The following is an 11656-nucleotide window of genomic DNA, read 5'->3' as shown; positions in this document are numbered from 1 at the left end:
GTGCATGGTCTGCTCTCTCCTCTCCATGCAGTGCATGATCTGCTCTCTCCTCTCTATGCAGTGCATGATCTGCTCTCTCCTCTCCATGCAGTGCATGGTCTGCTCTCTCCTCTTTATGCAGTGCATGGTCTGCTCTCTCCTCTCCATGCAGTGCATGATCTGCTCTCTCCTCTGTATGCAGTGCATGGTCTGCTCTCTCCTCTCCATGCAGTGCATGGTCTGCTCTCTCCTCTTTATGCAGTGCATGGTCTGCTCTCTCCTCTGTATGCAGTGCATGGTCTGCTCTCTCCTCTGTATGCAGTGCATGGTCTGCTCTCTCCTCTGTATGCAGTGCATGGTCTGCTCTCTCCTCTGTATGCAGTGCATGGTCTGCTCTCTCCTCTCCATGCAGTGCATGGTCTGCTCTCTCCTCTCTATGCAGTGCATGATCTGCTTTCTCCTCTCCATGCAGTGCATGGTCTGCTCTCTCCTCTCTATGCAGTGCATGATCTGCTCTCTCCTCTCCATGCAGTGCATGGTCTGCTCTCTCCTCTGTATACAGTGCATGGTAGCTCTCTCCTCTCTATGCAGTGCATGGTCTGCTCTCTCCACCCCAGCACTGCACAGGGTTAATATTGAGGCTCACACTTCCTGCTACGTGGTCAGCCTGCACATGCTGCGCCTTCCACACACTGTTCTCTGTGCAGGCCTCCAGATGCAGAGGTAACCTATCCTTGCAGATGTTGCTTTTGGAGCACTTTGTTGACATTAACCACTCGCATGCTGGATTTACCATATAGCGATAGGTCCAAGCATAAATTATTTAAAAAAAAATCTGCATGATCTATACCAGTGGTCCTGTGGCTGTCCCGCTTTTGCAAAACTACAACTCCCAGCCTGTTCAGTTTTTTAATGGCTGTAGTTCCACAACTGTTGTCTATTAGATGGCGGTGCAACGTCCCACCATCAGTCTGGGCACGGGAATCATCAGTAATGAAGTAAGAACATCAGTCACATCTGACCTCTTTGGATGAATTATTATTATCATTTATTGTTATAGCACCATTTATTCCATGGCGCTTTACATGTGAGGAGGGTATAAATAAAATATATAAATAAATAAAAACAAGTACAATAATCTTAAACAGTAGAAGTCATAACTGGTACAGGAGGAGAGAGGACCCTGCCCACGAAGGCTCACAATCTACAAGGGATGGGTGAGGATACAGTAGGTAAGGATAGAGCTGGTCATGCAGAGGCTTGGTGGATCGGTGGTTACTGCAGGTTGTAGGCTTGTCGGAAGAGGTGGGTCTTCAGGTTCTTTTTGAAGGTTTCGATGGTAGGTGAGAGATATGTTGTGGTAGAGCGTTCCAGAGTAGGGGTGATACGCGAGTGAAATCTTGTATATGATTGTGGGAAGAGGAGATAAGAGGGGAGTAGAGAAGGAGGTCTTGTGAGGATCGGAGGTTGCGTGTAGGTAGGTACCGGGAGACGAGGTCACAGATGTATGGAGGAGACAGGTTGTGGATGGCTTTGTACGTCATCGTTAGGGTTTTGTACTGGAGTCTCTGGGCAATGGGGAGCCAGTGAAGGGATTGACAGAGGGGAGAGGCCGGGGAATAGCGGGGGGACAGGTGGATTAGTCGGGCAGCAGAGTTTAGAATAGATTGGAGGGTGCGAGAGTGTTAGAGGGGAGGCCACAGAGCAGGAGGTTGCAGTAGTCAAGGCGAGAGATAATGAGGGCATGGACTAGGATTTTTGCAGATTCTTGGTTGAGGAATGAACGGATTCGTGAAATATTTTTGAGTTGAAGTCGGCAGGAAGTGGAAAGGGCTTGGATATGTGGTTTGAAGGAGAGAATTCAGAATGCATTTGGACAAGTATTTCCTATTTACTTCTAAGGGAAGTTCACTTTGCTGTTCATACGAGGAGTTTTTGTTGCATTTAACCTTTTTTTCCAGGAGAAAATTTGCAGACTCCATCTTGGCATAGCCTTACGGTCTCCTGCCCATTGGATAAAGCCGGGCCGGCAGTTACCGCATATTTTCTGCTGTACGTTATTCTCCTGCCTGATATAAAAAATTAAAACGGCTCCGAAATAAGAGTTTTGCAACAGCTGGACCTGGATGTCTCATAAGTGATGTGAATAATTCAAGAGTGAAAATAATTTGGTTTATATTATGTGTAGGGCAGATATTTATACCCCTAGGGGAGTGTCAAAGATGTTCTGCAGCGCCCATGGGATGTAATAATCCCACATATGATTCCCTATTCTATACTGGCCAGAAATAGAAAACTGTACCGAGAGTCCAGTCCTTTTTGCCTGCAAGGGTAGGACAGTGCCATGCATGGGGTCCCCAGAAACCCCCATCCTGGGGTACCAGGAAGGGGAGTCCCAGCACCAGGATGGCTGGTCCCAGCACCAGGATGGGGGTTCCCAGCACCGAATGAGGGTCCCAGCACCAGGATGGTGGGACCCAGGACCAGGATGGGGGTCCCAGAACCAGCATGGTGGGTCCCAGGACCTGGATGGGGTTCCTGGCACCAGGATGGGGGGTCCCAGCACCAAGATGGGGAGTCCCAGGATCAGGATGGTGGGTCACAGCACCAGGATGGGGAGTCCCAGGACCAGGATGGTGGGTCACAGCACCAGGATGGAGAGTCCCAGGACCAGGATGGGGTTTCCCGGAACCAGGATGGTGGGTCCTAGGACCAGGATGGGGGTCCCGCCACCTGGATGGGGTTCCTGGCACCAGGATGGTGGGTCCCGGCACCAGGATGGTGGGTCCTAGGACCAGGATAAGGGGGTCCCAGGACCTGGATGGTGGGTCCCGCCACCAGGATTGAGGGTCCCAGCACCAGAATGGTGGGTCCCAGGATGAGGGGTCCCAGCACCAGGATAGGGGTCCCATTTGTTTTGCATCCTGTCTATATGTGGAGCCCACGATAGATCGCTCTGGACGGTTTTTGAATAATCCAGGGTTGTTTTGTGCTGGAGTCAACGGCACTTGAGCGAATCTTCGCCAGTGTTTTTTTTTTACAGTGACTGCCTCCGGAGAGGTCAAGTCCAGAGTGCAAAAACATCAAGGCCCACTGAACTTTTCGTAAAGTTGGTTACTGAGTGCAATCCCAAATGTTGCATGTGAATAAACCCCGTAGTGTGTACGGGATCCATACAGCAGGACGCTCAGCTCCGCGGATAAACATCCAGGCCCCATATTCCAGTTTGCCTGGATCGGTCATTAATAAACCCCCAGCTACTTTGTCATTCAGCATGTAGTTTTTTTATTTTTCTTTGCTTGTGGAGAATAGGCTTTAGGGCCTAGCTGGCTGGGACTTGTAGGCGCGGGCCTTGCCACCGCCCCTCGCCCTGTGCTCCGACAAACTCCACGGCCTCCCTAGTCTCGGGCTTTATCACAGTGCGGGCGCGCTCGTTCGTTCCCAGGGAGTTGGCAGACGTTCAAGGTCTTGTGATAGGACTAACAAGCCAACTTCATGTCCTTTGACACAGGAGCCCTAATAAGCCAGCACGGCCATATTTACCAGTGGTGGTGCTCCGGGCGGTTTTTTACCTCTTTTGTGCCGCCCTTTTCCACTACTCTTATTTTTTTTTTTTGCACTTCTTGGGTCGGCGGAGGTAGGTGGCCATCCACAGCCTGTAATGGGAGAAATAACTTTATCATGGCTTGAATGTAAGAAACTCAGATTGCAAAAGGCAAGGAGAGAAAAAAAAGTTTCCAGTGACCATTTGTGAGGCAGCAGCAGCAGCAGACAGGGGAGGAGGGTGGAAGGAAATAAACAAGGAAATGTGAGAGAGCGGAGAAGGGGAGGGGGCCGCTGGGTTTCCCCTCATACTCCTTGATTCATTGAGACACCCTGCTGTCAGGGGTCCAGTACCCGGCCATGTAAGAGAAGCAGCGCCACATGCATGTGCCCGAGCCCGCCACATACTAAACACGGGACACAAAGGCGGCGATCTGCTGCATGCCAGCTTCTTATGGGACTGGACGGGCATCTAGGACTTGTAAACAAGTCAGACATTTAGGGGTTAATGGCTTTATATATATATATATATATATATGTAAATATATATATATATATATAATAAATGGGGGGGAAAACAAATCACCAAAATATTCAACCATCTATGAGACGGTGGAGGAGATGGCATCGTATGGACCCTAAGTCACCCGCACAGGCTGACACTTGTAGTGCCTGCATCACTAAATTACTTTTTGTTTTGTTTTTTTGCATTCACTTCTGAGACTTGTAGTTCCCCCAAGCACTGACTGCACACAGTGATCTTATTTGTGCCAGTCTATGGAGTTTACTATTCATTTCTGAGACTCGTAGTTGCACCACTAGGATCAGTTGCAAGGTTTAAGTAGTACTAGGGGCATTCTGAGACTTGTGGTTCCCCAAGCACCAATTGCACACAATGCTCCTACATGCAAGTCTATGGAGTTTACTATTCACTTTAAACTTGTAGCTTTCCAAGCACTGAGTGCACACACTGCTCCTATTGATATTAGTTTGAGTTGACTTCTGAGACTTGTAGTTCCCTAAGCACTGACTGCACACGATGCTCCTATATATAGGAGTCTATGGAGATTACTATTCACTTCTGAGACTTGTAGTTGCCCAAGCACTGACTGCACATAATGCTATATATAGGAGTCTATGGCGATTACTATTCATTTGAGACTTGTAGTTCCACCACTAGGATGAGTTGCAAGGTTTAAGTAGTACTAGGGGCATTCTGAGACTTGTAGTTCCCCAAGCACCAACTGCACACAATGCTCCTACATGCAAGTCTATGGAGTTTACTATTCACTTGAGACTTGTAGTTCCCCAGGCACCGACTGCACACAATGCTCCCACATGCAAGAGTCTATGGAGTTTACTATTCACTTCTGAGACTTGTAGTTCCCCAAGCACCGACTGCACACAATGCTCCCACATGCAAGTCTATGGAGTTTACTATTCACTTGAAACTTGTAGTTCTTCAAGCACTGACTGCACACACTGCCCCAAATGATATCAGTCCGAGCTGACTTCTGAGACTTGTAGTCCCCCAAGTACTGACTGCTCATAATGCTCCTATATATAGGCGTCTATGGAGATTACTATTCACTTCTGAGACTTGTAGTTCCCCAAGCACCGACTGCACACAATGCTCCCACATGCAAGTCTATGGAGTTTACTATTCACTTGAGACTTGTAGTTCCCCAGGCACCGACTGCACACAATGCTCCCACATGCAAGAGTCTATGGAGTTTACTATTCACTTCTGAGACTTGTAGTTCCCCAAGCACCGACTGCACACAATGCTCCCACATGCAAGTCTATGGAGTTTACTATTCACTTGAAACTTGTAGTTCTTCAAGCACTGACTGCACACACTGCCCCAAATGGTATCAGTCCGAGCTGACTTCTGAGACTTGTAGTCCCCCAAGTACTGACTGCTCATAATGCTCCTATATATAGGCATCTATGGAGATTACTGTTCACTTCTGAGACTTGTAGTTCCCCAAGCACTGACTGCACACACAACCTCTGATATGTATCAGTCTAGGAGTGTTACTAGTCACTACTGAGACTTGTAGTGCCACCACTAGGATAAGCTGCAAGGTGCTTTTACAGGACTCAGGGCGTTCTGGGAGCTGTAGTACCCCTAAATACTGGTGACGGAGGGTCTGTGTCTCCTTTTCTACGGCAGAGCTGAGTTGTGAGAGGAATGTGTGCGACATTGTCAGCATGGAGGCAGGAGAGCAGCTGTGCAGCCCCTGAGGTGGACCCGGTGCTGTCTGCTCGCTGGGCTGGGACTGTTCTCTCAGGGTGAAGGGCTACAAGCTTCTACCCGAGGAAATTGGCGGCGACCAATAGGAAGGCAGGGAGGCGTTGCCCGGAGACCACGGCTGGGTCAGCGTTCTCTCCCTCCCACCGCGCGCCCTAGTAGCATTTATATAGTGGTGCTGGACGCGGGCTGGGGAGTCAGCTCGTTGCACTTATTTCAACTCCAATCAACCCAAGTGAATTCGGACCTGGCAGCCCTTCCCCTCCCCCCTCGGAGCCTTAGTCGTGGCTATTCCAAACCTTTCTTTACTAACGCAGGATCTTCTCGGTCCTCTGGACTCGCAGCAAACTGGATCTCGAAATGTCTGCAACCCTTTTATCCGCCTTCTACGACATCGACTTGTTCTGCAAGGTGTGTACCGAGCCTCGTGCGTGCTGGGGGTGCGGGGTCTGCAGGGAGGGGAGCTTAGAGAGTGTGTGTGTGTGTGTGTGTGTGTGTGTGTGTGTGTGTGTGTGTGTGTGTGTGTGTGAGCAGTTTCCAAGTTGTGCTGATTGACCTGTACAAGTTGCACTCTTCTCTCTTTCTCTCTCTCTCTTTCTTTTTTTGTGATCGTTTAAATGCACTTGTGTAAAGTTTCTAGGTAGGAGTCATGTGAGTGCAGTGTGATCCAGATCATATGGCCTGAGAGAGAGAAAAGTGCAAATGTTGGTGTAAAAGATCTAGAATGTTCTGATGTTTGTGTCTGCAAAGTCACACAAGTGCTGGCTGCACCCAGGGATCTGCAAGTAGCTTAGATCCAAGTTCTAGGAAAGTCTTGTGCTGCTGGTGAGCGTGCAGATGGCTGGGACTGAGCGTGCGGATGGCTGGGACTGAGCATGCGGATGGCTGGGACTGAGCGTGCGGATGGCTGGGACTGAGCGTGCAGATGGCTGGGACTGAGCGTGCGGATGGCTGGGACTGAGCGTGCACATGACTGGGACTGAGCGTGCAGATGGCTGGGACTGAGCGTGCAGATGGCTGGGACTGAGCGTGCAGATGGCTGGGACTGAGCGTGCAGATGGCTGGGACTGAGCGTGCACATGACTGGGACTGAGCGTGCACATGACTGGGACTGAGCGTGCACATGGCTGGGACTGAGCGTGCACATGGCTGGGACTGAGCGTGCACATGGCTGGGACTGAGCGTGCACATGGCTGGGACTGAGCGTGCAGATGGCTGGGACTGAGCGTGCACATGGCTGGGACTGAGCGTGCGGATGGCTGGGACTGAGCGTGCAGATGGCTGGGACTGAGCGTGCACATGGCTGGGACTGAGCGTGCGGATGGCTGGGACTGAGCGTGCACATGGCTGGGACTGAGCGTGCAAATGGCTGGGACTGAGCGTGCAGATGGCTGGGACTGAGCTGTCCCTGTGGCTGCACTGAGGAGTGACTTTCTAGGAGTCGTCCATGTCTCTCTTTTTAGCACTTAGATGGTAGAAGTTCTTGGGTGTACTGTGCAGGAGCTGAGCCTGGGTGACTAAGCCTGGTGTGCAGGGTTTACTAGTGGGTGGAAGTTCTGCAGCTTTTGCACCGCTGGATCTGACATGTCTTCTTCTCTCCCTTAGAACGAGAAAGTCCTGAACAATCTGAACCTGAGCAGCATGCTGGACAAGAAGGCGGTGGGCAGCCCTGTGAGTTGCCCCAACTCCAGCTTGATCCCGGGCTTCCTGCGCAGACACTCGGCCAGTAACTTGCAATCTCTGGCCAACAACAATAATTCGTCCCCGAAGTTCTGCAACAACAACCTCAAGGAGTCGTCGGTAGTGAGCACCACCGCCTTGCTGAACAAAGAGAATAAGTTCCGGGACCGCTCGTTCAGCGAGAACGGGGATCGTAGCCAGCATCTCATCCACCTCCAGCAGCAACAGCAGCAGAAGTCCGGGGCACAGATCAACTCCACCCGCTACAAGACTGAGCTGTGCCGACCTTTTGAGGAAAGTGGCACTTGTAAGTACGGAGAGAAGTGCCAGTTTGCCCACGGCTTCCACGAGCTGCGCAGCCTGACCCGGCACCCCAAGTACAAGACGGAGCTGTGCCGCACTTTCCACACCATTGGTTTCTGTCCTTATGGTCCCCGCTGCCACTTCATCCACAATGCAGAAGAAAGGAGGCAAGCGCCTGGTGGAGGGGGCTCCCCTACTGATTGCTTCAATGGCCAGCGCCCCAAGCTGCACCACAGCCTCAGCTTTTCTGGCTTCCCCAACCACAGTGGCCTGGACTCTCCTTTGCTGGAGAGCCCGACCTCCCGCACCCCACCTCCACAGCCCTCCAACTCCCTGTACTGTGAGGAGGCTGTCCCCTGTGCCAACAATGCCTTCACCTTCTCTGGTCAGGAGTTGAGCCTCATCACCCCACTGGCCATCCAGACCCACAACCTCTCCGGCTACAACAATCCGGCAGCCTACTTCCGTCAGCAGCCACCAGCCTCCTCCAACTCTCCCCCACCAAGCCTCAACTTCCAACCGCTGAGGCGTCTCTCCGAGTCTCCGGTGTTTGACGCCCCGCCAAGCCCACCCGAGTCTCTCTCTGACCCGGAGAGCTACTTGAGCGGCTCCCTGAGCTCTGGCAGCCTGAGTGGATCCGATTCCCCAACCCTGGACTCGAACCGGCGCCTGCCAATCTTTAGTAGGCTGTCTATCTCTGATGACTGAGCCACCGCCACCCCCTGCCTGTAGGGGTTCTCTGGACTGGGGAGGCAAATGCTACCCAGGCTGGTATGAATGATTTTTTTTTTTTTGTTTTGTTTTGTTTTAATGATGTGGGCTTCATAGCCTCCTAATAACAGAGGGCAGAGCTGTAAAAGCCCACAGCTGCTGCAGAATCTCTTTTAAAGAAAGAATTTAAAGGGCAAGTGCTGCCTTACTCTTGGTCATGTTGATTGTTCTATTTCTTTAGATGGCAGAAGAGTAAATGCTCTGCTGCACTAGAGGTTATGCGGCAGCTGGGGGTCTTTGCACGCCACAAGCTGCCCTGGCGAATGGACTATAGAGGGGTTATTGCCCACCCTGCCTTTAAATACAGCGGAAGTGTCAGTGGGCCAGTTTTGCCCCTCTGTATTTTGTAAAAAAGAAAAAAAAGCTGCCAGTCTGTTTCCCCCACGCCTCCCTCGTTACTTGCTAAAGAGACTCAGGAGGGTGAAAGAAAAAGGATGACCCAACTCTGCAACAATGTAATTACAGCAAGGACTAAACACTTGAACTATTTGAAGCTGGCACTCATGATGTTCCCTGTATTATTATTATTATTGTTAATTTTTTTTTTTGTTTTTTTTGCCTTTGTGCCTCTGCCAATTTTTTTTTTTTTTTTTTTTTTTTTTTTTTTTAATTTAATGGATCAGCCGAGTCTGAAAAAAGATTCGGGAAAGAAAAAAAGGTAAAAAAAAAAAAAATCCTGAAAGCTGAACAAAAAGAAAAAAAAAAAAAAAACTCTTGCAAAAGGGCAAACTTAACAAATAGAACAAAACTATTTTTATAGAACTGTGTGGGTTAGCGGGTGGGATGTGTCTTTTTTTTTTTTTTTTCTCTTGGTGGGAGGGCGGGGGATAGTTTTATGCACCAGCAGGCATTCCATCTCCTGAAGCATTAGCACAGCAAACTTTGGGAGGGAGGGGGTGGAAGGGAACACTTTTTTTTTTTTTTTTTTTTTCTTGTTTTGTTTTTTACTTTTCCTCCCAAAAGTTTAATAAACACAAACAGTCCAAGTTGGAGAAAATATATTAATAAAAAAAAAAAGTGAAAAAAGCAAGCTTTTTTTTTAGAAAAAAAAAAATTCACCATCCTGCCGAGAATATGCCTTAACAACAAGCGAACCCTCTAAGATGTCTATTTTCCTTTAGTTTAACATGTACTAAAACTTTCATTCCAAAGTTTAACATCAGTTCCATTTCCATCGCTTAGTGGGCTGTTTAGCTTAGAACAATTTTTGTTCCTCTTATTTGGAAGCACTCAGTTAGTTTATAATTGTTGAATAACTGCTGATTTATTATTTTTTTTTTTATTATTATTATATTATTATTTTTAGCTGTCTGAGTTGCTTGCCTGTCACTGCACACAACTCAATATGAAAACTATTTAACTTATTTATTATCTTGTGAAAAATATACATTGAAATAATTTGTTCATACTGTATTTATCGGGTATGATGAAAAGCAATAGATATATATTCTTTTATTACGTTTAAATTATGATTGCCATTATTAATCTGCAAAAAAATGTTGAGTGTATGTTCTTTTCACAGTAATATATGCCTTTTTTTTTTTTTTTTTTGTAACTTCACCTGTTTTATTTTATTGTAAATGAGTAAAATCTTAATTTAAGAGATTGTATGTAATATTTATTTCATTAATTCCTTTCCTTGTTTACGTTAATAAAAAAAAAAAAAATTTTGAAAAAGAAGAAAAAAAAAGTTTTGAATGGTTTCTGTTAAGAAATCTGTGCTGTGGAAGAAGTTCGAGGATTTTTTTTTTTTTTTTTTTTTTTTTTTAATTCCTCACCCTATTTTTATATAATCTTGTAGCCCGTCCAAAAAGAAAAAGCTAAGAAAAAGCATTTATAATTTGACGTGAGTGACTCACTCAGAATTTCCATTATTATTTTTAATATTTTTTTTTGTCCATTTCCACCGCTATCACTGTGATGGTATGTAGCAATAATTTGGGTCCCAGTATTATATTTCACAGTGCCTTTTGAAAGAGTTCACACTTGCCTTAAATGTTTTCTCAACCAAAAAAGTATTGTGTAAAGGTGTGATAAATTGAATGTAGGGATGGGATTTATTTTTTTTTTTTATATTTTTTACCACTCTAATTTAAGAAAAAAGGGCCACATTTTGCATCTGAAACTTCATGCAGTACGTGCAAGTGTCTTAAAATTTTCTAGATCTAATTTAAAAAAAAAAAAAAAAAGCCAAATGTTTTTACATTTATTATTCATTTGCCTTGATGGTAAATAGCAGAAACGAAGCTTTTTTTAATTTATTTTTTGGGGGGTTTATTTTTTTTTTAATTTTTTTTTTTTCTCCTCCCTCCCTTTCCTTCTTGTACATAGTAGGTACCGACAGAGCACTATGTACTTTTTTTTTTTTTTTTTTTTTTGCTTTATTTCTGAACTACTTTAACCAATATATTTTTTTTTTTTTTATTTTCCTGAATGTAACGAAAGGATGAGTTGACTTTAATTATATGTATATATAATTAGTCGGTTCACTAAGAATTGTGAGACTGTAAAATTTGTACTGTAAATGTTTTGTAGTTCTCCCAATAAATTTTTGGAAATAAAAAAAAAAAAAAAATCACATACCCTTGATGTTTTCTGTAAGGTGGGTTTTATTTATTTTTTATTTATTTTTTTTCCTACAGGTTTCGAGTTTTAAAAACTGAAAAAAAAAAAGAGCCGTTCTTGCAAATGTTTTTATGGCTTTCCGCCAACACAAATACCAAGTACTGTAGACTGTTCCAAAGTGCTAGTTCGGGAGGTATTTGCAGTACTCGTTAACCCTTCTGCTCCCACAATGGCTGCTTAGCACATGGTAGGGGCTGATAATTCAAGAAGACCAGCAGAACTTCCTGTGTTTTTTTTTTTTTTTTTTTTTTTTTTTTATTATAGTTGGGGGTGGAGGGGGAAACTACTTTAGACACATTTTTATTTACTTTGCCTTTTTGTGTTTATGGTTTATTTTCCTTTTACTCACTATGCCATAGGATGGGTATAAGCTGACTCCTCTCCCACACTACATAATATAACTACAGATAAAAGATCAGAAAAGTAAAACCCAAAAAGGCGTCTTTTTTTTTTTTTTTTTTTGCATTAAGTTTAGTGCAATTTCCTGCTCCTTTCTGCCTG

The 11656-nt window shown here is 46.0% G+C and overlaps 1 protein-coding gene across 1 annotated transcript; it reads left to right on the top strand.

Moving 5' to 3' along the window:
- The first annotated feature begins 5943 nt into the window (after positions 1-5943).
- Positions 5944-9023, top strand: ZFP36L2 (ZFP36 ring finger protein like 2). The gene is made up of 2 exons (XM_069768601.1): positions 5944-6187; positions 7382-9023. The coding sequence occupies exons 1-2, from the start codon at positions 6137-6139 to the stop codon at positions 8465-8467; spliced, it is 1137 nt and encodes a 378-aa protein (XP_069624702.1). The 5' UTR covers positions 5944-6136; the 3' UTR covers positions 8468-9023.
- Positions 9024-11656: the final 2633 nt, after the last annotated feature.

Source organism: Ranitomeya imitator, chromosome 5 (assembly GCF_032444005.1).
Source record: "Ranitomeya imitator isolate aRanImi1 chromosome 5, aRanImi1.pri, whole genome shotgun sequence".
NCBI lineage: Eukaryota > Metazoa > Chordata > Amphibia > Anura > Dendrobatidae > Ranitomeya > Ranitomeya imitator.
The sequence above is the reverse complement of the archived record's forward strand: the minus strand, read 5'-3'. Positions and strand labels throughout refer to the sequence as shown.